Source organism: Saimiri boliviensis, chromosome 2, assembly GCF_048565385.1.
Source record: "Saimiri boliviensis isolate mSaiBol1 chromosome 2, mSaiBol1.pri, whole genome shotgun sequence".
NCBI lineage: Eukaryota > Metazoa > Chordata > Mammalia > Primates > Cebidae > Saimiri > Saimiri boliviensis.
Window position 1 is genome coordinate 191,431,961 of NC_133450.1, and position 26,402 is coordinate 191,458,362.

Sequence of the window (26,402 nt, forward strand, 5' to 3'; positions counted from 1 at the left end):
AGCAGGGGATGGTGACTAAGACCCTGGACACTGGTGGCAGATGACATAGGTTGAATGTATGATTCTGGGCTAGCTACCCAACTTCCCTGGGCCTCAGTGTTCTCATCTATAAAATGGAAATGATAGTAGAAAAAAGACTGAAAGTAAATACTTACATTGATTATCTTGGATGAGAAGAGGAGAAGATATGGGTAATTTATTTTGTGTTTTCCTGCCTTTTTCTAAAATTCTCCATGATCAAGTATTTATAATTTTAAAAAATGTATTTTCTTTGTAAATTAACTTTATGAGATATCATTTACATATAATATCCCCATTTTAAAATGGGGGAAATAATAAGTAGCAGTATCTACCCTATAGGTTGTTATGGGGATTGGGTTAACGTCTATAAAATATTAGATGGTGGCAAGAAGTGCTAATGACTGTTAAATAAATAAGTGTAGGGCCAGCCTGGCTTCTACCTCATCCTCCTCCTGCTCACTTGGTCTGGACCCCGACCTCTCCCCAGCACCAAGTTCACTGCCCAGGTCCCGCCGCAGCACTCCAGACCTGGACTATTTCTATAGCTTTCTCTCTGCACCAGGCTTAGTCCACTGCTGCTGCTACAACAAAATACCATAAATTAGGTGCTTGGGCTGGGTGCAGTGGCTCACGCCTGTAATCCTAGCACTTTGGGAGGCTGAGGAGGACAGATTATCTGAGGTCAGTAGTTCAAGACCAGCCTGGCCGCCGGGCGCGGTGGCTCAAGCCTGTAATCCCAGCACTTTGGGAGGCCGAGGCGGGTGGATCACAAGGTCAAGAGATCGAGACCATCCTGGTCAACATGGTGAAACCCCGTCTCTACTAAAAATACAAAAAAAAAGTAGCTGGGCATGGTGGCGCGTGCCTGTAATCCCAGCTACTCAGGAGGCTGAGGCAGGAGAATTGCCTGAACCCAGGAGGCAGAGGTTGCGGTGAGCCGAGATCGCGCCATTGCACTCCAGCCTGGGTAACAAGAGCGAAACTCCGTCTCAAAAAAAAAAAAAAAAAAAAAAAAAGACCAGCCTGGCCAACATGGTGAAACGCTGTCTCTACTAAAACACAAAAATTAGCTGGGCATTATGACAGGTGCCTGTAATCCCAGCTACTGGAGAGGCTGAGACAGGAGAATCACTTGAACCCAGGTGGTTGCAGTGAGCAGAGATCGCACCACTGCACTCCAGCCTGAGCAGGTGAGCGAGACTCCATCTTAAAAAAAAAAAAAAAAAAAATTGGGTGCTGTGTTAACAACAGAAATGTATTTCTCACAGTTCTGGAGGATGGAAGTCCAAGACTAAGACAACAAATTTGGAGTTTGGTGAGGGCCTACTTCCTGGGTCATGGAACGGCGCCTTCTTACTGTGTCCTCATGGGGTGGAGGGGGTGAGGGTCTCTCTGGGGCCTCTTTTATAAGAGCACTAATCCCATTATGAGGGCTCTGCCTTCATGACATAATTCCCTCCCAAAAGCTCCACCTCTTAATACCATCACCTTGTGGGGTACAAGTTCAACATATGAGCTTTGGAGGAACTTAAACATTCAGACCATAGCAATCTCACAGGAATCATACTAATATTCAAATCTGGCCATGCTCCTACCCTGTTCAAAGCCTTCCATGGCTTCCCACTGACTCTGACTGAAAGTCCTAGATTCTCCGTGAGACACAGTTTCAACAAGCCATGTAACTTTTCTGTATCTTTGTTTTCTTTACTGGAAAAGAGGGATAAAAAGAGTAGCTCCCTCATAAACCTGCAGGATTCCATCCTGAGCATGATGGGCTACACAGTCTAGCCCAGAGCCTGCCTGTTCCTCTCTTCCTCTTCTCCACTATCACGCTGTTCCAGCTCATGCTTTTTTTTTTTGAGATGGAGTCTCGCTCTGTTGCTCAGGCTGGAGTGCAGTGGCGTGATCTTGGCTAACTGCAATCTACCTCCCAGGTTCAAGCAATTCTCCTGCCTCAGCCTCCTCAGTAGTTGAGATTACAGGTGTGTGCCACCACGCCCAGCTAATTTTTGTATTTTTAGTAGAGACAGGGTTTCGCCATGTTGGTCAGGCTGGTCTCGAACTCCTGACCTTGTGATCTGCCCATCTCGGCCTCCCAAAGTTCTGGGATTACAAGCATGAGCCACTGTATCTAGTGCCAATGCTTCTCTGAACATGCCAGGCATGATCCCGCCTCAGGGCTTTTGCCCCAGCTGTTCCCTCCACCTGAACGTCTGTTTCCCTAAAAATGAGCCCGGCCCACCCACTCTTCCGTCAAACCTTTGCCTAAAAATCACCTTCTCAACGAGGCCCCCAACTCACCCTAGTTAAAACTGCAATCCCTCTTTCTATTGCCCTAACCCCTCCTGAGTTCTATTTGTTCCATCTCATTTATCATCGATTTTATTTATCACCTATTCATCTATTTTACTTATTGTTTTTCATCTACCTTCCCCCCATCTGATTGTAAGCTCGTTTGGGGAAGATCCTTCTGGTCTATTTCGTTTAATGTCAGTGCCTTCCCCCTTTCCCCGGCACTTAGAAAATACCTAGTACAGGCCAGGTGTGGCGGCTCACGCCTGAAATCCCAGCACTTTAGGAGGCCAAGACGGGCAGATCATTTGAGGTCAGGAGTTTGAGACCAGCCTGGCCAATGTGGTGAAACACTGTCTCTACTGAAAATACAAAAATTTGCCAGGGTGGTGGCACACGGCTGTAATCCCAGCTACTCAGGAGACTGAGGCATGAGAATCACCTGAACCCAGGAGGCAGAGGAGGGGGTTGCAGTGAGTCAAGATTGTGCCACTGCACTCCAGCCTGGGTGACAGAGTGAGACTCTGTCTCAAAAAAGAAAGAAAGAAAGAAAGAAAGAAACAAACAAACAAACAAAAAGAAAATACCTAGTACAATGTAGGTGCTTAATAAATACTGGCTGAATGGTTAAATGAATGAATGAAAGTAAAGCACTTAGGACAGAATTAGGCAGTGGTAAATACACAATGAATGTTAGCTATTCTTATTACCATCAGTGATTCTACAAAGTGAGGCTCCCATTTCCCTCCTCCTTCTCCAAACTCATAATCACACCTTCCTTGTCCCCACCACACCCTACCAATCTCTCAATTATAGTAAGGAGCATACCACTCTTTAAATACCTGTATATCTTTTTCCATTTAGGCTGAACCAAATGAAATTGTCATTTCTTGTAAGTCAAAAAAAGTCAGATACTGGCTGTTTCAGGTGGTTTAACCTAGTAAGTTTCCCACAGCAGCCTACAGACCCCCAGGAGGCACAGTTTGCTCACAGAAATGAAATCACCTGCTTCTGGCCTTTCAGAGCAGGTATGATTACAAAGCATGTCCAATCTCTTCTGAAGGAGGCAAGGCACCGATTATAGACTTAAAATATAAGAAGATCCTGCTGAATTATTTTCTGGACCTCCTGAGATTTGATAGAGAAGATAAAAAAAAAAACAACACACCAACTTCGAAAACAATCCAGCTTCTGGCCATTTTAAAACAGCAAAGGTTTAAGGCTGAAACACCTCGGTGGGGAACAACTTCTTTCTTTGCTTCCTTCCTTTCTTTCTCTGTCTCGCTCTGTCACCCAGGCTGGAGTGCAGTAGTACAACCTCAGCTCACTGCAACCTCTGCCTCCAGGGTTCAAGTGATTCTCCTGCCTCAGTCTCCTGAGTAGCTGGGATTACAGGCATGTACACTTGGCTAATTTTTATGTTTTCAGTAGAGACGGGGTTTCACGTTGCCCAGGCTGGTCTCGAACTCCTGACCTCAGGTGATCCGTCTGCCTCAGCCTCCCAAAGTGCTGGGCTTACAAGCATGAGCCACCACGCCCGGCCAGAAGACAACTTAGAAATAACAGCACTATGTATGTTTCTCTCTGTAGTTACTTCCTCAGGATAAAGTCCCCAGAGTAGCTGGCTAGGGCAAGTAGGATCATTTTCAAGATAACAGGCTGCCAGATTGCCCTGTAAAACTAAATGCCAGAGGCGAATTCCTGCAGCCTTGCCAGCACAGAGTTTTATCCTTTTATTTTTATTTTTGCTAATTTTACAGGAATAAATATAAACTGCTTTCATTTATTATATGTTATGTGTTTTGGGGGGTGGGGAATAAGGTACTAAGGTCTTGGAATCAGGATCCCTGGGCTCGATTGCTGGTTTGCTGTGTGGCCTTTGCCCAGTCACATCCCCTCTGGGGACAGGGGATGCCTATCTGTAAAATGAGGGGGTTGAATGAGATGACTTCTTAAGGCTCCTTTCAGCTCAGACATAATTCCATGATGCATTTAAAAATTATTAGCAATTAAAATAGCATGACTTTTTAATAACCAGAATCTGCCATGCTCCTACATCAGGCCAAAAAGGCTTGAACTGGGCGAGCAGGAAAACAGGGCCCAGATTATACATGTGTCGAGATGACAGGAGACCCAGGTAGCACTTAAGCCTGTGTGTCGGAGTTGGGCTTTTGGGCCAGCCCGTATACTTAGCCTGCTTTTACGAGGGCATAATAACACTCATTTGTGGTCCAGCTTCCAGTCCTGTGCAGCTCTGCCATGGCTGCAGGGCAAGGTCATAGGCACTGCTTCAGCCCTAGAATTCCACAGACTTTCAGTCCAAGGTAGCTCACACTCAGGTTCTGCTTGAATACCTATGATGACAAAGAGCTCACTACCTGTCCAGGGGCCTCCTGCCTTCTTTTGGCTGTAAGAAAGTCGCTGGGCCGGGTGCGGTGGCTCAAGCCTGTAATCCCAGCACTTTGGGAGGCCAAGGCGGGTGGATCACGAGGTCAAGAGATTGAGACCATCCTGGTCAACATGGTGAAACCCCGTCTCTACTAAAAATACAAAAAATTAGCTGGGCATGGTGGCGCGTGCCTGTAATCCCAGCTACTCAGGAGGCTGAGGCAGGAGAATTGCCTGAACCCAGGAGGCGGAGGTTGCGATGAGCCGAGATGGCGCCATTGCACTCCAGCCTGGGTAACAAGAGCGAAACTCCGTCTCAAAAAAAAAAAAAAAAAAAAAAAAAGAAAGAAAGTCGCTGGGTGTGGGGCAGGTCATGAGGAGGACAAGAAAGACCAGAAGGCTGAGAAGTGATTCCTAGAAATTGCTCCCTCACACAGAGCCAGCATCAGGGAGGTGGAGACGAGGCCCCATGAGGCAGAAATGGTCTGTGAGGGGCTCTGGTTCTCCTCACTCCAGAGCTCTCAGAAGGTGCTCAGGAGAGGCAGGAAGCTCAGAAGACACATTCCAGTCCTGATGCACAGGTGGGTTCTGAACAAGCCCCAGAAAGTTGGAGGCCCTGCAACCTGTTCCGGCAGACTCCGCAGCTCCCTCTTCTTGCCCTGGCTCCCTGGGCTATGATGGAGAAATTGCTGGGATGGGGGCTGCTGGCCTGGAGGTGAGCATATTTAAGGGACCTGATCACTGCCCCAGGGTGACGGAAGAAGAGTCAGAGGTTGTCCAGAGCAGGACCAGCAGGAGAGGTAGTGACTGGGTAGCAGATTCCAGCTTGGTTTACAGCTACTGAGATCCCAATCACAGGGAGTGTGCAGGGGGTCAGCAAGACTTTCCAGAGGGGACCTTACAGAGGGGCTGAGCCAGATGCCATAGGTCTTCTTTACCCAGAAAGCCCGGGGCCACAGTCTCTCAGACCCGTGCTCTGTCTTACTGCCACACAGACACAGCTCCCTTGGCACTGTCACCCCTCTGAGGTCCAGGCGTGGCCGCGAGTCAGCCCTTGTCACTCCAGCTAGTGTGTGTCACACCTTGTCACACCTTAGCTCTGGGACACAGAGCTAGGCCCCAGCACCTGGCCAGGACCTGGCCTGGGTGGGGAAGGGGAAGGAGCTGTCCTATGCCACTCTCTAAAGAGGTGCGTACATGGGGCTGGTCTCCTGGCAGGCAAGTCGCCAGGGGTCCAGCCACCTCCAACCTAGGGCTCCTCTAGCCCTAGACCAGTAAACCCTCTTGGCGGGCCGGCTGACACCCCACCTGCACGCCCAGGCCAGCTTGGCGAGGACCCGGGGATGCCTCCCACCCCACCGTTTCCGGTACCAGGAAGCTGAGGCCCAGCAGGTAACGCAACCAAGAGGAGGAGGGTCCCGACATGAGTCCCTTGGGGCACCCGGGCCACAGCAGGGGCCTGTTGAAACCGGCTGGCCGCGCCCTGAGTGAGCTTCCCTCACTGCAGACGGGAGGGGTGGGCGGTGCAGACAGTGCCCGTGCGGGCCGCGAGCCGTCGGGAGCCTGGACCTCGGGGCGGCCCCTCCCAACAACCCCGCAAGGAGGGGTCCACCACGCTATCCCGACGGGGAAACTGAGGCCTGGAGAGGAGCAGTGCTTTGTGCAAGGTCACGCAAAGGGGCTGAAAGCCAGGTACTCGCGACCCGCCGGGTCCCCGGCGCGCCGAGCCCCGCATCCCTCACACTCTGGGAGCTGCAGCCGAGCGGGGGCCCAGCGCGCACTTCCCGCCCGACGCCCTCATCGCGTAGACCGGGAAGGCACGGCCAGCGGCGCAGGACCGCCCTACCTTGATGACGGCCGCGCAGGTGGTAGTGGCGGCGGCGGCGGCGGCGTCCAGCTCCGGTTCCGCGCTCCTCGCCGCCCGCCGACTCCCCGTGCCCAGCGCTGTTGCCGCCTCCCCCTGCAGCCCGGCAGGCGGGGCCGGAGGGCGGGGCGGGGGCCCGGCCCAAGGTCCGCCCTCTCGCCCGCCCCGCGGGTCCGCCCGGACCACTCTCTTTCGTCCCCACGACCCTGACCGCGCTCCTGGCTCCCCGGGGCGGGTCTCGGGGCGCGCACACGTGCTGGGAACAGGCGCGCACACGCCGCAGTGATTGGGGCGGGCCACAGGCCACCAGGCGGAGGCTGGAGACAGGCACAGCCGCCGGCTCCACGTCCCGCTGTGCCCTAGCTGCGTGGTGTAGGACGAGGAACCTGACCTTCCGGAGCCTCAGTTTCCCCTGTGGTGAAATGGAGACAGTCACCGCATCCGCCTCTTAGGGCTGTTTGAGCGCTGGATGTGACGATCCCGGCCAGGCACAGCGCGCGCAGAGCCCGGCAGGGGAAGCGCTCCTTTCCCCGAGCAGTTAAAGCGGTTGCCGAGGCTTCCGCGTCCTCAGGGAGCCGAGGAACCGGGAGCGCCGCTGAGAGCCGAGGAGGACGCCCTTCCTTCCCTCGGGACCAGCGGGGGCGCTGCTGCCCTGCCTTGCCGGCTGGGGACCCCTGAGGACACTAGGCAATGGGAAGGCCCTGCCTTTGGGTAACCCTTCGCCCGCCCCCCAACCCCCCCGCAACACTACTGAGCCACGCACTCCTCTAAGCGCCTTCTGTGCGCTACCCCCCTTCACTGTCACACAGGCCTAGGAGGTTGATACCATTACTCACCCAGGGAACACAAAAGAAAGCTGAGGCACAGAGACGTTAAGTAACTAGGTTAAGATCGCACGGCTAGTCATGCAACCCCAGGCAGTATGGCTCCCAAGGCTGCTAAACAACTCTGCACCACGTCTCTGAAGAGCTCTTGGTTTTCTTCAGTAGAGACGGGGTATCTTGAGGGCCTTGAACTGCTCCGCCGCACATAGTAGGCACTCAATATGTAACTATCGAGTGGATAACAGAGTACACTATGTACTACTTTACATGTCTGTATTATTTCTTTTTCTTTTTCTTTTGCGAGACTGAGTCTCACTCTGTCGCCCAGGCAGGAGTGCAGTGGTGCGATCTTGGCTCACTGCAATCTCCACTTCCGGGGTTCAAGCGATTCTCCTGCCTAAGCCTCCCGAGTAGCTGGCAGAACAGGCCCGCACCACTGCGCCCGGCTATTTTTTGTATTGTATTATATATTTATAGCCGGGTTTCACCGTGTTGGCCAGGCTGGTCTCATATTCCTGACCTTGTGATCCGCCCGCCTTGGCCTCCCAAAGTGCTGAGATAAACGGCGTGAGCCACTGCGCCCGGCCATATCTGCATTATTTCTTTTAAGCCTACCAGCCCCTTTATTTAGCCATGATTACTACCCCGATTTTAAAGATTAAAAAAATTGAGGCTTTGAGTGGCAAGGTACTTGGGGAGCTCTTGATTATCTCCTTAGAATGTGATTCAACTTTCATAGTCCACTGCGCCTCTCCCCTGCCCAGAGCTGGATGGGCTCTCTGCCTACCACACAAAGCCCAGTGTGCAGTATGGCTCTGAAAACCCCCACCCTACAGCTCTGATAAAGGCCTCCCGGAGCTGGACTGCCCAGCAGGCACACTGGATGCATGTAAGAGTTGGGTATCTGAACTTTCCAAGAAGCATCTGGATTGCCGGGCATGGTGGTTCATGAATGTAATCCCAGCACTTTGGGAGGCTGAAGCAGCTGGATCGCTTGTGCTCAGGAGTTCAAGACCAGTCTGTCTCTACCAAAAATACAAAAATTATCTGGGCGTGGAGGCATGTGCCTGTAGTCCCAGCTACTTGGGAGGCTGAGGCAGGAGAAGCACTTGAACCTGGGAGGCAGAGGTTGCAGTGAGCCAAGAAAGCAGCACTGCACTCCAGCCTGGGCGACAGAGTGAGACTCTGTTTCAAAAACAAAACAAAACAAAACATAAACAGACAAAAAGCATATGGATGAAATCAGAACACTGTGGGGATTCTTTATGATCATGGGTTGGTTTTTACCTGAATTACAGCTGGACAGTGGGCACCATAATCTTTCCCAGGCTAAGGCATCTAAGGATCTCTGTTGTTGTTATTGTTGTTTTTGCATAGTTCTGCTCTGTTGCCCAGGCTGGAGTGCAGTGGCACAATCCTAGCTCGCCACAGCCTCCACCACACAAGCTCAAGCCATCCCTCGCCTCAGCCTCCCAAATGGCTAGAACTACAGATGCGTGCCAGCATGCCCAGCTAATTTTTATATTTTTTGTAGACATGGGATTTCACCACCTTGCCCAGGCTGATCTCGAATTCCTGGGTTCAAGTGATCTGCCTGCCTTGGCCTCCCAAAGTGCTGGGATTACAGGTGCGTGCCACCACGCCTGGCCTTGAATGTCTTAATTCACTTAGGGCTTGGGCCAGCATCTCTGGTGTGGCTTTCTGCCTCCACCAATGGCACTCCCCTTTGCTCTGCCTGCAGTTGGCTTCCCAAATCATCATCTCCCTGTGTAAACCCACTCATCCTTCCAAGCCTAGGCTTCCTAGATGTCCTGTGGATGTCCCTCCCACCCTTGAATCTGCATCTTCCTACCCTGTGCCATGGTGGTCGGTGGCTGGGACTGTTTGGGGAACAGCTGGTTTGACAGAGACATCTGTGGGGCCTGTGGGCATATGGACCCATAAGCCAGAGGGAGACCTCTGCAATGAACCTGGGACCCTTTTGGGGTTGCTGTGGCTGGGGAGCGTCCTCCTCTCCTGCCCCTTCCCTCCCTCTCATCCTGGTCCAGATGCGGGATTGCACACACGGGGAAACTGAGGCCACAGTGGGCATGACCTACCCAGTACCCTCTAGCTAGAAAACCACACAGCAGGTCTGGCTCCAAAGTTAGGCCCATCTGTTGGCATCTTCTATTATGCCTTAGTGTGGATTGGGACGGGCCAGGAAACCTTCCTCTTCCTTCCCAGTGCACCCACATGGCCAGCTTTGTTCATCCTCTATGTGTGGGTAAACATCTTGTGCAGGACCAGAACATGTGTGTGTGGTGGGGAGGCGCAAGTTCTCCATCTGTCTGCCCTGCATGGAACCTTCTGCACGACATGGCCCCGTGTCCATGGGGGAGGGGGTTGAGAAGGAATGAGGAGACAGCGCCTGGGGGCTGAGGGGTGTTTGGAGAATGGTAGCCTTGAACATGGGCACTATCTGTAAGTGAGTGAGCAGTGCTTATGTTGAGGGGGCCCCTTCCACCTCCTTTGAGTCCCTTTATTTCTGGGGATGTTGCCCCAGGGAGGTTCCCTGGGTAACTCCCTTTCCCTCCTCTATAGAACAGGCTGGACCACAGCATGCCGGGGGCCTATCGCCTGGGGAAGGCATGCTTTGAGCATGAGGTCCGGTCCCCTAGGGTGGGAAGGTGGGGCCGAGAAGGATCGGATCCTCCAGCCCTGAAAGGCAGCAGCCCCGGGGGAAAGGGTGACAGCTGTGGTGCGGGCCAGGAACCCGACACCAGGAGTGGGCCCCAAACACACTCCAGAAAGAGCAGGGAAGGGCGGGCGGCTGCCCTGGGAGCAGCAGCAGCAGGCACAGATGCTCTGGGGTGGGCCCACTGGTCCCTCTCAGCCTCCCTGCCACGTGGGTGTCATGCTCCCCTTGTCTCTGATGAAGGGGAGAAATCGCGCTACAATCCCAGCTTACGGCAACCGTGAGGAAATTCTTCCTCTAGGTTTCCTTGGTCTAGAACTCTCTTCTGAGTGTACCCCCAGGAGGCCACACGCCAAGCCTGCCCCTTCCCCAGGTCTTTGGGGAAGGTGTTCTAGGTTCCAGAAGTGAGGTAAACCAGGGGGAGCCCTCCCTGACTTTGCAGTAAGGGCTCTAGGCTTGAGCATGGCTCGACCAGTGGCTGTGTGACTTTGTATAGGCTAGCTGACGTCTCTGAGCCCTGTCTTCTCGTTGGTAACCTGAGCTTGGCCTGGGTGAGTTGATGCCGCAGGACAGGTGGTTCTCAATCCAGCTCCCCGTCAGGGCTTGAGGAGGCAGTTAGCCCTCACTGTCCTGTGTCCCCAACCCTCCCGAGTATCAGAATGCCCGGGCCCCACCACAGGCTCCCAGCATAAAACCCTAGCACCGACGTTTTAAAAAAAGCCACTCAGGTGATTTCGTGTGTGTATGGAGTTTCAGTCTTGTTTCCAGGCTGGAGTGCAATGGCACGATCTTGGCTCACTACAACCTTCACCTTCCAGGTTCAAGTGATTCTCCTCGCTCAGCCTCTTGAGTAGCTGGGATTACAGGCACTTGCCACCACGCCTGGCTAATTTTTTGTATTTTTTTTTTTTTTTTTTTTTTGAGACGGAGTTTCGCTCTTGTTATCCAGGCTGGAGTGCAATGGCGCGATCTCGGCTCACCGCAACCTCTGCCTCCTGGGTTCAGGCAATTCTCCTACCTCAGCCTCCTGAGTGGCTGGGATTACAAGCATGCACCACCATGCCCAGCTAATTTTTAGTATTTTTAGTAGAGACGGGGTTTCACCATGTTGACCAGGATGGGCTCGATCTCTTGACCTTGTGATCCACCCGCCTTGGCCTCCCAAAGTGCTGGGATTACAGGCTTGAGCCACCGTGCCCGGCATAATTTTTTGTATTTTTATTAGAGACAGGGTTTCACCATGTTGGTCAGGCTCGTCTCGAGCTCTTGGCCTCAAGTGATGTATCCACCTCGGCCTCCCAAAGTGCTGGCCACTGTGCCTGACCTACTCAGGTGATTCTAAGGTGCAGCCAGGTAGGATCAAGAGGTCACATGGTGCTGGGTTAAATGCAAAGTACCACCCACCCCTCTCCCCAGGAGGGGAGGGAAAGAGCACAGGCACCCAGCTCTGAGCAGAGCTTCTTCTCTGCCTGGGATTGGGGGAATGTGGGGAGATGGAGGAGAGGTAGAGAAGCGGAGAGGAGGAAGAGAGGGAAGAAGAAAAGCAGAGAAGAGGGGAGAAAGGAGGAAGAAGGGAAGGAGAGAACGGGAAGGTGGAAAAGGAGGATGAGGGAGAAGAGGGGAGGAAGGAGAGGCAGGAAGGAAAGAGGGGAGGCAGGGGAGGAGGAGGGAAGGGTAGAGGTGGGCTGCTATTTATCCAGCAGCCCCTGCGCCCATTGCCTGATTCTTTTTTGAGTGTTGCTGCTGAAGAGGGAATTTGAGTTGCAAGGCTAAAGGCAGAGGGACCCCTGGGTCAGAGCTTCCCTGCAGCCCTGGGGCTTTCGCAGGCTTCAGGCCCTGCCAGTGGTGTTTCCTTCTTAAGAGGCTGCTCACTGCTGTCAGTGGCACTTTCCTCTGTGCCAGGCTCCAGGCTCAGCACCAGTTTACCTACTTTAGCCCTCCCAGGAGCCCCGTGGGGCTGAACCCCTCAGGATCCCGATGACCAACTTAGGGGCACAGTATCCAGCCTGTCCGGGGTGCAGCTGGGACCCCCAGGCTGCCCTCATGCCACTATCACACTTCATGAACAGTTTGGTGAAAGGGCCTCAGGTGAGGCCCTTTCATTTTGCTAAACGAAAACTGTTTAGCAAAAATGAGAAAGGCAGTCAAGCCCCAGTGCAGGGTATTCACGGAAACTCGGGGCCCTCGGGCCAGCCAGGAGCCCACGTGGACAGGGAGGAGAGGACCCCCCCTGAGAGTCCCCTCCTCAAGGCTGCACAGGCAGTGCTGTGTAGGGAATCAAAAGCCTGGTGCACCAACCCCTCGAATTCACACCTGTGGGTGACAGCAGGGGCTAGGGACCAGCCAGGGCCACCACAGGGACTGTCCTTGGTCCCCAATGATGAGCAAAGCTTCCTGCCCAGCCCGGATGGAGCCTCAGATCAGAGCCAGGAGGTTCCAGAGCAGTGTCCCCTAATCCTGGGTGGTTTTCCAGAGGCAGCTTCCGTGTGAGAACCCCCCCACGCCCAATCCTTCACACCAAAGACAGCCAATGCAAGGCTAGACCAGCACAGACACAGGTTTTGCTGAGAAATGAGTTGCCTAAGTTACTGGTATGGCCTTGACCCCATGCCTCAGGTGGGGACAGACTGAAGCCTCTGTTTGCTGAGGCAGGACCTGGAGGAGCCTGACGCTGGGCTGGGGCCACAGTGGGTGCTGTGATGAGTCAGCCCTGGCTTGGGCTGCCACAGTCTCCACTGGCCACCTTCTCCCACCCTCTCAACCACCCATTTTTCAGAGGAGAGATGACCCTCCGTGCCCCAGCCTGTGAAGTGGGCAGTAGAAGGTCACAAGTGGGGCACCAGACCCAGAGCTCTCTGCCCAACTACCACACCAAGTTCCTGGTGGTGGTACACAGGGGGTTTTCCCTGGGATCCCCCAAAATGGGCTGTGAGCAGAAAGGAGGGCAAAGGGGCCAGCTGGGTTCTGGAAACAGGCCTCAGTACACAGAGAGTGCCCTGGAATGCAGACCCAGGAAGCACTGAAAAGGAGCTGCTACCCAGAAAGACAAAACCCTAACATCTCAGGGAAACAGGCAGGGGCTGGCCCTACAGACATGCTCAGAATTGGCAGCCAGAGATGCCCTAGGCTGGAAGCCTGGCGGTGGCACACCCTGGCACCATGGGCCCATCCAGGAACAACAGGTAACTGAGAACTGTTTCAGTTCCAAAGCTTATGAACTATTTCCACCATTTATATAGTTTTATATTGATATAACTTACGAGAATGTTCCAGGTTACCCTATAGAGGCAGTGCTCTTGCTTGTTTATATGCCAAAGTGCTCTGTGGATGAGGTGCAAAGGGATGGCATCCCTGGGTAAGTGCCTATGAAGAAGCAGCCCAATCAATGGCTTCGCAGCACACAATGTCCCAGTGGGGAGATTGAGGCCTAGAGATGGGAAGGCATGTGTCCAGGGTCCCATGGTGATGAGACACCCAGGGCTGGGCCACTGGTCTGGGCCCAACCTCCAGTGGGTCTGCCAGCCAAGGGTGAGGAAGGCTCTGGGGAGGGGAGGTGGCCAAGTCAGGCCTCCCCCTCCCCCTCGTCCTCGCTGGCACAGCCCTCAGGCATGGCTCTGCCCTGGGATGTCTGCCTCTCCAGGTACTCAGCCTTAAGCTGCTCCAGCTCCTGTAGCTCAGCCTCCAGCCGCTCCCGGTGGATGATCCGCAACTGCCGCAGCTGTTTCATGCGGAAGGGGTTCATGTCGTTGAAGGCGATGTTCATCAGCTTCCTGGGAGGAGGGCACAATCAGCCCAGAGCACATCACCCCACCTGGCCAGCGTTTACCAGGCTTTCTCAGACAGACATCCTCACATTCCTTCTGCCCCTGTGGCTGAGCCCTGGCCCCTGCCCTTAGGAGGAAACAATGAATAAGGTGATTTCCACCCACAGAGACATGTACTGAGGCAGCAGGAAGATCAGAAAAAAGAGACCTAACCGAGCAGGGAAGGGCTGATCAGGGAAGGCTTCTTGGAGGAAGTGACATGTGAGCTGAGTTTTAAAGAATGAATAAAGGCCGGGCTCCGTGGCTCAAGCCTGTAATCCCAGCACTTTGGGAGGCCGAGGCGGGTGGATCACGAGGTGAAGAGATCGAGACCGTCCTGGTCAACATGGTGAAACCCCGTCTCTACTAAAAATACAAAAAATAAGCTGGGCGTGGTGGCGTGTGCCTGTAATCCCAGCTACTCGGGAGGCTGAGGCAGGAGAATTGCTTGAACCCAGGAGGCGGAGGTTGCGGTGAGCCGAGATCGCGCCATTGCACTCCAGCCTGGGTAGCAAGAGCGAAACTCCGTCTAAAAAAAAAAAAAAAAAAAAAAAAAAGAATGAATAAAAGGTGACCAGGCAAAGAAGATAGTGGTGGTGGAGGTGGCAAGGAAGCATTCTAAAAAGAAGAAACTGCAGAAGAAAGAAAAGCCCGGAGGTGAGGTTGTTCTAGGAACTCAAATAATTCTGTTTTCCAGGATCACAGGCCATGGGTGTTCAGGGTAGGGCAAGGTGGGCAAAAAAATGAAACTGTGTGGAGGCCTCAAATGCCATGTTAAGGGGGCAGACAGATCACTCAGTTGGACTTCCCTGAATATTTCTAAGCTATGATAGGAGCATCTACGTCACTCACCAATCTCTACTTGGCAAACACCAGCCTCCCCTCTGCTATGTGTCCTGAGGGTGCGTGGGCGGTGGGCGTGGCAGAGGGGTGGGGGTCCTCACCGGCTGTTGGAGATGGTCTTGGTGAAGAAGCGCAGGTACTGGTAGATCTCCAGGCTATGCTGCAGCCTCAGGATCTCCTTCTCATTGTACTTGAAAATGGCCAAGGCATAGCGAAACAACACCTGGGGGTACAGCGGGGGCTCAGGTGGGGCGGGGCGCCAGGCAGGTCATCCCTGGAGGGAGGGAACCTGACAGACCCAGGCAGTATGGAAGAGCCTGGACTGGCTGCAGAAATTGAGGTCTGGAGGCACAATGTATGGGGGAGAGGAAGGGCCAGAGGGGAGTGAGGGAGACTGAATACCGCAGGGGGCACACAGTTTGAAATCTGGGGATTTGGACAGAGTCCTGGCTCTAGCCTGTCTTGACCCATGACTGTGGGTGAGGCATGGCTCCTGTTGAATCTCATGGAGTTAATCTGTATCTTTAAATGGGGCTTTGGCGGGAACCAAATGAAATGACAGGCTAGGCGCGGTGGCTCATGCCTATAATCCCGGCACTTGGGAGGCTGATCCGGGTGGATCATCTGAGGTCAGGAGTTTGAGACCAGCCTGGCCAACATAGTGAAACCCCATCTCTACTAAAAATACAAAATGTAGCCAGGTGTGGTGGCACATGCCTGTAATCCCAGCTACTCAGGAGGCTGAGGCAGAATTGCTTGAACCTGGGAGGCGGAGTTTGCAGTGAGCTGAGATCATACCAGTGCACTCCAGCTGGGCGACACAGCAAAACTCCATCTCAAAAAAAAAAAAAAAAAAAAGAAAGAAATGAGAAACCTGAAGGTGCTTTGTAGACTGAGGTATAAATTGGGGCTGAGTTGGGAGACTTGCCCAGATCTCTGGGCAAGGTCAGGACAGAGCTGGGTCCAGACCTGAGCTCCAGTCTCTTTTTCCAAGGCTTACTCTAAACAGGAGGAAGAAAAAGAGGGCTCAGGTGACTGGGGGGCAAGGACAGAATAGGGATGTGCCTCTCTGATCATGCTCATGCCTCCTCTCCAGAGAAAGGAGATCCCCCAACTTTGGGATACACCTTCAGAGGCAGAACCACTACTTCCTCTCATATATGCAAAGCACTTTATAGCTGACAAAGCCACACTGTCAGGAGATGTCCTCAACAGCCCTGACAAGTAAGCACTGTCTTCCCATTCTCCAGGGGCAGAGGCAAGACCCAGACGGGGAAGGGACTTGCTCAGGGGCCCCCTGCCCATCCCCTGGCAGCACCCTACCTTGGTCCCCTCGTACAGGAAGGCATCCCAGACCTGAAGGAGGATGTTGCTAATGAGACTGTCTGCAAAGACCACGAGGAACCAGTTGAAGGTGATGAGGGAGAGATCCACGTGGTGCTGCCCTAGGTGGGCCATCAGCCTGGGCAACTTCTCTGAGAGCAGGTCCTGGAGCACCCGCTGGTCCACCTGGAAGCCAGTGAGAGGGCCTGTCACCTGCAGCCCCAGGGAAGGGCTGCCTCCTTCCCTGCCCAGCCTTCCTACCCAGTCAGTCCATATACAGTCCTGAAGCCGCTCTGGGCAGGTCCTTCCCTGCCCAGGAGACACCTTGGGGAGCCGGAGCCCAGCCTAGCTGGGACTCGGGTACAGCACCATATCCCTCTGCTGCTCCTGATGCAGGCCAGAGTCCTCTGGACTGGGGCACTGGGCTTTGCAGTGGAGCCGTGTGGGCTGGCATATCCTTGTCTCCCTCACCCACCTGAATCCCTTGAGCCAAGCAGGAGCTCGGGGGCCAGCTGATCCTCCTGGCAGTTCAGAGACACTGGTCTTTATACCCTGGTGAAATGGAAGCTTTGTCTCTATGCTTACATCAGCTGACACCCACAGCCCCTTTTCAACACCCAATTTGTGACTGACACCTAAGAGGCTAGGTGGATGTCTGGTCCTGGGACAGGTGTGCATGTGGGAGGTCATAATGTCCTGCCTCGCTGGACATTAAGGAATCTTCTCAAAGCAGGATGCTCCTGGTGACGGAGGCCAGTGACCTCTCCTTGTGGCCGTTGTCATGGTTCCACCCTTGTTTCACTGGATGGGTTAACCACTCTCAGAACTGGCTCCCTTCCTGGCTCCCAGACACGGTTCTTTCGTGGTTCTCCTCCCCGCTCTGTGATAACCCCACTTTAGTTTCCCCTTGCCCTTCCTTCCTGGAAATGCTGGTTGCTCAGGCCTCTCCCCTCACATAAGTCCTCTTCCAGGTGTTAGCGTCAGCTGTGGCAAACAGCCAGTAGCTCCCCTCCGCCCTCACCCAGAACCCTGGGTCATCTAAGGAGGCCAAGTGTCCAGTTCAAAAGCTAAGGTAACCCCCGAGTCTAAGACGCCGTTGCTACTGAAGGATTTAGGGATGAGCTGCTATGTTGCAGAAGGAGTGGATGGGAGTTCAGAAGAAACAACACTAGCTCTCTGGCTTGATAACTGAAGCCAGGTGATGGACACATGGAGGTTCCTTAAACTATTCCCTCTATTGTTTTGAATGTGCAAAATTTTCCATAATAAAATATGAAAAAAGGTGGTCATATAACACAGGTCAATTTGGGAGATGTTAAGATATAAAAATTAAATACAAACATTTCCTAGCCTGCCTTGCAACTAGGGCAGCCATGAAATACAGTCTGACCAGTAAACGACAAGTAGAAATAGCTGGGTGGGGGAGCAAGCTCCTGGTGTTCACAGTCTGCTTCTCCTGGCCTAGGCCATGGCCACGGTAGTGGACGCAATGCAGCCATTTTGTGACCAGGAGGTGACGGGTGTGAGGATGAAGGCCATAGCCCAGAGATGGCAGAGCAGGGAGCTAGGAGCCTGAACCCCATGGTACTGCCTGGTCATTCATTATCTGAGAAAAATCATCCCCTGCTGAAGCTGCTGTTATGTTGGCCTTCCCTTCCATGCAGCCAAATGCAATCCATACTGCAGAGGGAGAAACTGAAGGCTGAGAGATTCCCACCTTTCCTGAGAGCCACAAGCTTCTAGGAAGGGCTCTGGGGCCCTGCCTGCCTCACTTACCTGGGATGCTGTCAGCGTGTTGCAGTAGTAATCAGCCGGCATGATGGTCTCCACAATGGCCACCAGGCACCAGAAGGCACTCTCCTCCTCCTCTAGGACCAGCAGAGCGATGGCTGCTAGCCTGGAGTGGTAGGGAAGGAGGCCTAGAGTGATTACAGAAGTCGTGGCTCTGCCAGGCAGCACATGGCAGAGGTGGCTTCCTGGGTTCCAGGGGGAGAGTCCTTCCATATGAGCACTTGTGCAACCCCGATCCCTAACCAGATTGGTGTTCCTGGCACCTGGGGTGAGACAAGTGCTCTTTTGGGGAAACAACTGGCGATTTCCAGAGGAATGGAGATCACTTCAGAGCACGGGCTCTGGAGTCAGGTTGCTTGGGTGAATCCTGATCTTGCAGCCTCCCAGGTGACTTTGGGCAAGTTACTGAACCAGTGTAAGCCTCAGTCTCGTAATAAATCCCAGGACTGTTTTGAGGATGAACAGAGCTCATTCAGTGCCCCACACGGTACCTACCACACAGAGAGCTCTTAGCTATCCTCCCCTTAATATTCACAGGCTTTGAGATCTTGGCAAGTACACTAACCTCTTTGGCCCTCAGTTTCCTGATGTGTAAAGTGAGATTAACAATATCTATCCCCCCAAGGTCATGAGGCATCTTGAAAGGACAGACCTGCCGGGTGCGGTGGCTCAAGCCTGTAATCCCAGCACTCTGGGAGGCCGAGGCGGGTGGATCACGAGGTCAAGAGATCGAGCCCATCCTGGTCAACATGGTGAAACCCTGTCTCTACTAAAAATAAAAATTAGCTGGGCGTGGTGGGGCGTGCCTGTAATCCCAGCTACTCAGGAAGCTGAGGCAGGAGAATTGCCCGAACCCAGGAGCGGGAGGTTGCGGTGAGCCAAGCTTGCGCCATTGCACTCCAGCCTGGGCAACAAGAGTGAAACTCCGTCTCAAAAAGAAAAGAAAAAGAAAGGACAGACCTATCATGCCCTCGCTCACTGTCTTACATTTACCAGATGCTCAATGCACATAGCTCTTTTTCTCCTTTACTTCCCCTCCCTGCCAAGTTAGCATAAGGCTCTAATGAAATCACTGGCAAGAAAAAAACAAAACCCCACAAGGCTGAGCAGGGAAGTCTTCCTGGGAGCAGTACTATTTTCTCTACTTTTCCCACCTTCCCTGGCACCTCCCACCTAGGGCCAATCCAAGAAGACATTTCCCAAAAATGTCTTCCAGGGACTACTGGTCTCCCAAGATGCTAGGTGAAACACAAGGTTCTATATTCAAAGATATCTGGGGAATGCTGCACATTCTAGCCCCTGAGAGGCTTATGACACACACTGTCTTAGTAAAGCCTCTGAGAAGTCCTGCGGTGACAAAATCCTGTGTGGCTGACTTGAACCCAGGGTTGCCCAGGGGGTCCACAGAGCCCCTGTTGTCCACTGTACCCATGGAGGCCTAGTAGAACGAGTGTTCCTCAGAGGACCCTGGGGAGATGTCGCTTTAGATAGCCTCTCACTCTATGGTCATAACCAGCATTTAAGGAACACATTCCATTATCCAGATATTTATGCTTCTTTGGGTTCTCTCTAGATTGGATTCATGACCTCCACCTTTTTTTTGAGGCTAACAACTCTTAGAAACAGGGTTGAATATCAAAAGAAAAAAGAAATATCCCTTCTCTTTCCCCACTGGATTAGGAAGGAATTTCTCCCGACTATGGTTCAAATATTTGTATAAAACCTTCCTGAATCGGAGTGAATGGATGAAAAACAGTCACAGGTCTCCTGGGAAATAGAAGGCTCTGTTCTCTCAGAGCTGGTGGCAAGGGACCTCCACAGGTCACTGAGTTCAAGGATAGCAAATGTGAGATACACTGGCCTCTACTCTGTCTGTACCCAGGGCAGACATAACTAACTGATCATGGCAGGATTCCCTTTGTCTACGGCCATGGTGGACATAACTAATTGATCACAGTACTCTTTCCCACTGAGTCTGAAGGCTGCCTCAGAAGCTGTTAGGACAGGGCTCCAGGCAGCTGCTTCCAGCTGGTCATCTCTGGTCTAGACAAACTCCTGATGGCAGTGGTAGGAAACCCAAGGCCCAGAAAGCAGACGTTACCTGCTCAAGATTACATAGTCAGTTGGTGGCAGGGTAGAAACAGAGCCCAGGGCTCTCAAGGTCTATCCCGGTGCTCTCTCCACTCTACCCTGTCCCCCACGAGCCTCAGGATGTCCTCAGTCTAGGAGTTAGCAGCCAGCATTGGTTTAGACTTCGGCACAGGTTAAAATGTCAGTTACCTGAGGCTGGTGGCTAGGGCTGACTGGCTGCTCAGGGGCACGGCTGAACTCTAACCTAAGGTATTCAGGGCCCAGGCGGGCTTGCAAAGAAGGCAGTGTGTTGATGAGGGAAAAAACACACTACTTTTTAAAGCACTGTACTTATTTTCACAGGGAAGTGGGTTTAAAACATTTGCTCTAAATTAGCATTAGATCATCACTGTGGTCTAAACAGGCTGCATTTGTTGCCTTGGTGGCAGGGTCTGTCATCTTGAGACATCAAACATGCAGTTCTTTTTCTTTCTTTCTTTTTTCTTTTTTTGAGACGGAGACTCACTCTGTTGCCCAGGCTGGAGTGCAGTGCTGTGATAATGGCTCACTGCAACTTCCGCCTCCTGGGTTCAAGCCTCCTTACCACCTCAGCCTCTCGAGTAGCTAGAACTGGAGACACGTGCCACCATGCCTGGCTAGGGTTATTATTATTTTTTTGACAGGGTTTTGTCATGTTGCCCAGGCTGTCTCAAACTCCTGGGCTCAAGTGATCTACCCGCCTCGGCCTCCCAAAGTGCTGGGATTACAAGTGTGAGCTACCACTCCTGGCCCACACATGCAGTTCTAATGGCCACCACTAGATGGCAAGGAAGACATGTGTCAGGGGCCTGCAGGCTCCGGCTTAGAGCCTTTCAAAGAATACACTGCACTTGCCACCTGAACAGGATTTTTATTATAAGTAATCTACCTTCTTGCCGTCCTTCCTTCCTTCTTCCTTTCCTCCCTCCCCCGCTTTCCTTCTCTTTTTTTTTGAGACATACTCTCATTCTGTCACCCAGACTGGAGTGCAGTGGCGTGATCTCAGTTCACTACAAACTCTGCGTCTTGAGTTCAAGCGATTCTCCTGCCTCAGCCTCCCATGTAGCTGGAACTATAGGCATGTACCACCATGCCTGGCTAATTTTTGTATTTTTAGTAGAGATGGGGCTTCACCACGTTGGCAAGGATGATCTCTATCTCCTGACCTCATGATCTGCCTGCCTTGGCTTCCCAAAGTGCTGGGATTACAGGCGTGAGCCTCTGTGCCCAGCCTATTATAAGTGACTTTCTATTTTAAGCAGTAGCATAAATATTTACATGAGGCCAGGTGTGGTGCCTCATGCCTGTAATCTCAGGAGTTCGAGACCAGCCTGGCCAACATGGTGAAACCCCGTCCCTACTAAAAATACAAAAAATTAAGACAGTTATGGTGGCATGCACCTGTAGTCCCAGCTACTTGGGAGGCTGAGGCAGGAGAATCACTTGAACCCAGGAGGTGAAGGTTGCAGTGAGCTGAGACTGCACCACTGTACTCCAGCCTAGGTGACAAGACTAAAACTCTGTCTCGAAAAAATAAAAAATAAAAAAAATATTTACACAAATACCAATTATCTGTCCTTACATATCAAATTTAAGTAAAACTACTACTCAAAGAAAGGTATTTTAGAAAACCCCTCTGGGCACATTCCGCCTCTCTTGGTCTCAGTTGTCCCTTCTTCGCCCCTCTGTGGCCTGTGTGCCACCTCCTTCCACACAGGGAGAAGCTTCTCTCCTTCTATGAGGCTTAACTCAAGTGCCCCTCCTGCTATAGGATTTTTCTCTGCCCCTGCAGCACAGATTGAACTCCAAAAGCAGGCCTCAAGAAGGTTACATCTACATAAAGGTTTCTGAGAGGCCTCAGCACACCCTCTGCCACTGCTGCTATTTGGAGAAAGGGTGGGTTGTAGAAAAGGACCGGGCTTGAGGTGGGGGCCAGGGTGAGCAGTTGGCTGGGCCAGCATCTGTGCCTTGTGGAACCTGCGAGGCAATACGCAGGTTTCACAGCCTCTCAGACCCTCTCATGCCTCATCTGGGCACGGGGGTACCGGTGAGGGTTTTCGTGAGGATTAAATGTCATCAGGTGTTAGGCACCTGGCCTCTAAGAGGCCCCCATTAAGCCTTACTTCCTGCCTGGCCTTTGTGTGAAATGTAAAAGTTATTATCTATTCTGATCTCATAGCTTCCAGCTCCCTTCACAGCTATTCTTACAAGAGACTTTGCAGGTTTTGTGGATTTTAACATGTTCAAACAAGTGAGAAGTACAGGGGCTTCTGTCAGACTGTTGAATGAATGAAATTTCTACAGACCTGACCTGTGGCAGACATTTAGTGTGGCATGAAATCTGAACATATTTTCCAAGGAGACTTTGACTGAGAGGCATTATTGTTGGAGTTTAACTCTTAATTCCCAGGAATGGTACATATACATGCTCAATTTCACCCAATTTTAGGCTGGAAATAGAGTATAAAAAATATCTACCTTTGGGAACCATTCAAATTTGAGTAAGGACACTGAGTGTTGATTCTGTGTTAAATAAATGTCACACACTACTTATTCTAAACAAAGAGCAGCATAGCTTATGTAAATGTTGCTTAGGTGTATGTATATTTAAATTGAGTCAAAACTTGCTTTGGGAAAATATCTGCAACTATGCAACTTCTACTGAAATAACGGGCTGGAGGGGGAGCGGGGAATGACAGTCCCTCAGTCTTTGAAGGGACAGCTCTGTGAGCCAAATGACCTCATTCCCTATTCCCAGTCCCTCCCTCCATCTCTCATCAACTGGACCAGAAGTGGAAATTATTCCTGGCTAGGCCAGTCAGGTTCTTTCTCAGGGGAATTTAGGACTGGAACATGAGGGTGGGGTGGGAAGACTGGCTGAAAGGCCCAAGACTCAGGAGCTGAGGTCTCCATTCTGACAGCCTCAACGGACCCTAAATGTTCAAAGAATGAACAGAGAGAGGCTGTTCTGCTGCGAGAGAAGGAAGCAGACGTGCAGACTGAAGAGAGGCCAGAGGCCATGCAGCTGCAGAGGGCAGCAGAGCAGCGCCTTGGTGCGATACGGCCTCAGGGGATGGCATTCCCAGGACTGTGGCAGGAGGCTGCCCCCGGGGCTATGCAGGGCTGTAGCCCTGCTGCAGAGAGCAGCTGTCCTGGCTTCCAATGACCATCTGGTCCTCAGCTCTGTTTTCTTTTCCTGGCTTCTGTGAGCTACCCTTGTAACATTTAGAAAGCCCCGTTTCCCTGGGTCTTCTGCAAGGGTTTCACTGAAAGCAAATGATTCCTGACCCAAGGAGTCCTGCCATATGTGAGTGGGGCCACACCCTATAGACTCCAGCAGGCGGTTTGAGATGCCACGTGAGTCTTACCTCCCCAAGCACAAACCAAAGGAGAGAACAGGGACACAGGGCCTGGAGCTCTCAGCTCTGGCCCATCTGTCTTGAACCTGTCCTCTCGATGGCCTGTGGGTGGGGACCATGCCTCCTGGGCTCATGTCTCCAGGTTCTTGGGAGGCTCCAAAGAGACAGAGCAGTGCTCCAAAACAGCAGCTCCCAACCTTTTTGGCACTCGGGACCATTTTTGTGAAAGACAATTTTTCCGTGGACTGAGGTTGGGGAGGGGTGGTTTTGAAGCTGTTCCACTGCAGATCATCAGGCATGAGATTCTCATAAGGAGCGAGCAACCTCAGAGTTCGAAATAGGGTTCACGCTCCTGTGAGAATCTAATGCAGCCACTGATTTGACAGGAGGCAGAGCTCAGATGGTAACGCTCTCTCACCCACTGCTCACCTCCTGCTGTGCAGCCCCGTTAAAAGGCCATAGATGGCTACCAGTCTGTGGCCTGAGGATTGGAGACCCCTGCTCTAAAAGGTGAAGGTCACACCTTCACAGGGCTCTGGTGGCTCACCTGTTCAGGCCCTGGCAGTAGCCGATGGTGGGGTTCTGCCAGGAGAAGGCCAGCAGCACACGGCGGAGCTTGTCGGGGAAGCTGGAGGTGGGGCAGGTGAAGTGCTTGTTGTTGGGGAAGGTCCGGTTCAGATCCAGCTCGATCTGGCGGGCAGCAGGGTGTTCATGGGCCCGGCCCCGGCTCAGCAGTTCCTGGTAACAGCCTGGGGTGTGCAGGTGCTGGACACGGAGGTGGACCAACCATCTCCAGACACGAGGCCGGTGTTCGCGGGGCACTCCCCACCGCAGCAGCTGCTTGAGCTCGGCTGAGGGCACTAGCTCATCCAGGGCAGCCCAGCGCTCCCGCAGTGGCCGATCCACAGCGTCGAGGCCCAGCAGGTGGTGGGAGCGTACCTCCAGCGCTTGGATCTTGGCCAGCAGCTTCAGGTCTTCTACTTCATAGTCGGGCACCGTCAGGAAGCCGTACTCATCATACTTACTGACAGCGAAAGTCCATGTTAGCCACACCTTGCAGAGCCCTGCCCTAGATAAGGGGTATAGGGGGCAGGGAGGACCCCAGGCCAGGTTCCTGCGCTGCCTTCACTGAGGGTTAGCCATCAGCTCTGGGCAGGTCACTTCAGTTCTCCCAACCTCAGGTTGTGAATCTCTATAATGGGTATAGGAATCTCTGCTCTGCCTCATGAAGACCCAACAAGATCCTCTGTTGTTAAGATGCTGGGGACCTACATAGTGCCTAGTACACAGAAAATGCTCAAGAGATATTTCCCTTCTAATTCTATGCAAATATAAAGGACCCTTTTATTACTCCACGCAGCCTTAGGCGTCAGGAGCCCTGCACTGTGCACACTTCGCCAATGACAGGCAGAGAGGGGAGAGCTGAGGGCGCATTCCAGATGGCCTTTCATGTACTCAGCATTGACTCACCTCCACTCTGTGCCCTGCCTGCACAATCTCATCTAATCCTAACAATCCTGCAAAGCAGCTGTTTGCCCAAATCTTTTCTTTTTTTTTTTTTTTTTTTTGAGACAGGGTCTCACTCTGTTGCCCAGGCTGGAGTGCAGTTGCGTGATCTTGGCTCATTGTAGCTTCGACCTTCTGGGCTCAAGTGATCCTCCTACCTCAGCCTCCTGAGTAGCTGGGAGTACAGGTGTGCACCACCACTCCTGGCTAATTTGTGTTTTTTTTTGGTAGAGAGAGGCTTCTACCATATTGCCCAGGCTGGTCTCAAACTCCTGGCCTCAAGCAATTCACCCAGCTTAGCCTCCCAAAGTGCTGGGATTACAGGTGTGAGCCACTGTGCCCAGCTTGTCACCCACATCTTATGGAGGCTGAGTACGAGGCTCAGAAAGGTAAAGGGACTTGTCATGTGGCAAGAGAGCCAGGACTGGCTCCAAAGCTCTAGTTCCTGCCACTGGACTGCTCAGCCTCCAGGGGCCTCTGAGAACAGCCCCCATCCTGTCTAGTTCATGGCCCATGTCCACTGTGCTCAGCGAGGGCTTGGTATGGAGGAGAGAGCCTGCTGGTCTCCCCTCCTCCCCTCTCTGTAGAAATGCAAAGCAGGGGGCTCTGGAGGCAGCCTGGGCTGAGAATGCACCGTAAGGCCCACAGCAGGGGGCTGTCTCCTCTGAGTGCGTACCATCTCAGCTGCAGCCACATGCTCACGCAGGTGGAGATCATAGGAGGTAACGCTGTGCTGGACTTGCATGTGGTTGGCAGGACCTGGCAGCAGGGCAGCTGGGGTGGTGCTGCCAGCTCACACAGACCAGCCCTGCCTAGGCCACCCGGCTCACCTGATGGGGCTCAGCTCGATGCTGTCAGCTGAGGCCTCCCCAGCTTCCCACTGCAGCGCCTCCTGGATGAGCTGCCTCAGCAACTCTGAGCACTTGCTGGGTTCGTCTCCCAGGGCCTCCTGCAGCCTTTGCAGCCCAGCCAGGTACTTGCTTTCCACCTGGCAGTTTCTGGCCTGGAGGTAGGCGCACTGCAAGCAGGGAAGGGCTGATCAGGCTACCTGGTGGGAGCTGGGCTACCCTGGAGGCCTGAGGCAGCACAGCCCTTCCAGCTCTCATCTGCCCCACTCCCGACTCCCACATAAGGAAAAGGAGATAGGCCCTGAGGCCAGTGGTTTACAGCAAGGCAGGCAAGAGAGGCCCAGGCCCAGGCCCAGGCCCAGGCCCAGGCCCAGGTTGGAGCTGGCTCAGAAGAGAGGAAAGGGACATGCACAGACAGCACAGGCTCTTATACAGCTTACGGTCCCATCTTGGTTCAGCCACTGCTAGCTGTGTGACCTGTGGCAATTTACTTAACCTCTCTGTGTCTTCTTCATCCATAAAATGAGAATCATACAAAGTCTGCCTCAGGATTCAGGTAAGGATCAGATGAGTGGATGTGTGTAAATTCCTTCCCAGGGCGCCTGGCACAGAGCATGCTCTGCAGGTGGTATAACCGAGCAGCCCCCGAGGGACAGACACTGCCCTCGTGCCCTCTGCCACCACCACCTAGGTTCCTTCTGTTCCTCCAACACACATCCCTCCTACTTCACAGCCCTCCTGCACCCTCTTCCCT

The 26,402-nt window shown here is 52.9% G+C and overlaps 2 protein-coding genes across 8 annotated transcripts in view; both read right to left on the reverse strand.

Moving 5' to 3' along the window:
* The window catches only part of CORO2A (coronin 2A), a 72,572-nt gene extending 63,593 nt beyond the window's left edge, over nt 1-8,979 (reverse strand). The window contains exon 1 of one of the 3 annotated variants that reach the window (XM_074395089.1): nt 7,402-8,979. The gene's annotated coding sequence lies outside the window, so the exon portion shown is untranslated. Of the gene's footprint in view, nt 1-6,547; nt 6,887-6,956; nt 6,979-7,401 lie in introns of those variants that run through there. The other 2 variants (XM_074395091.1, XM_003940074.4) reach the window with 2 other exon arrangements.
* A 4,270-nt stretch (nt 8,980-13,249) lies between these two features.
* Nucleotides 13,250-26,402, reverse strand: part of TBC1D2 (TBC1 domain family member 2) — a 63,685-nt gene continuing 50,532 nt past the window's right edge. For 4 of the 5 annotated variants that reach the window (XM_003940075.4, XM_010350811.3, XM_074395087.1 and 1 more), the window contains 6 exons: nt 25,631-25,818; nt 23,842-24,318; nt 17,812-17,932; nt 16,036-16,221; nt 14,814-14,935; nt 13,250-13,836 (listed from right to left, as the gene is read on the reverse strand). In XM_003940075.4, the coding sequence (XP_003940124.2) occupies nt 13,629-13,836; nt 14,814-14,935; nt 16,036-16,221; nt 17,812-17,932; nt 23,842-24,318; nt 25,631-25,818 (1,302 nt within the window). In that variant the 3' untranslated portion in view covers nt 13,250-13,628. The remainder of the gene's footprint in view (nt 13,837-14,813; nt 14,936-16,035; nt 16,222-17,811; nt 17,933-23,841; nt 24,319-25,630; nt 25,819-26,402) is intronic. The other variant, XM_010350810.3, reaches the window with a different exon arrangement.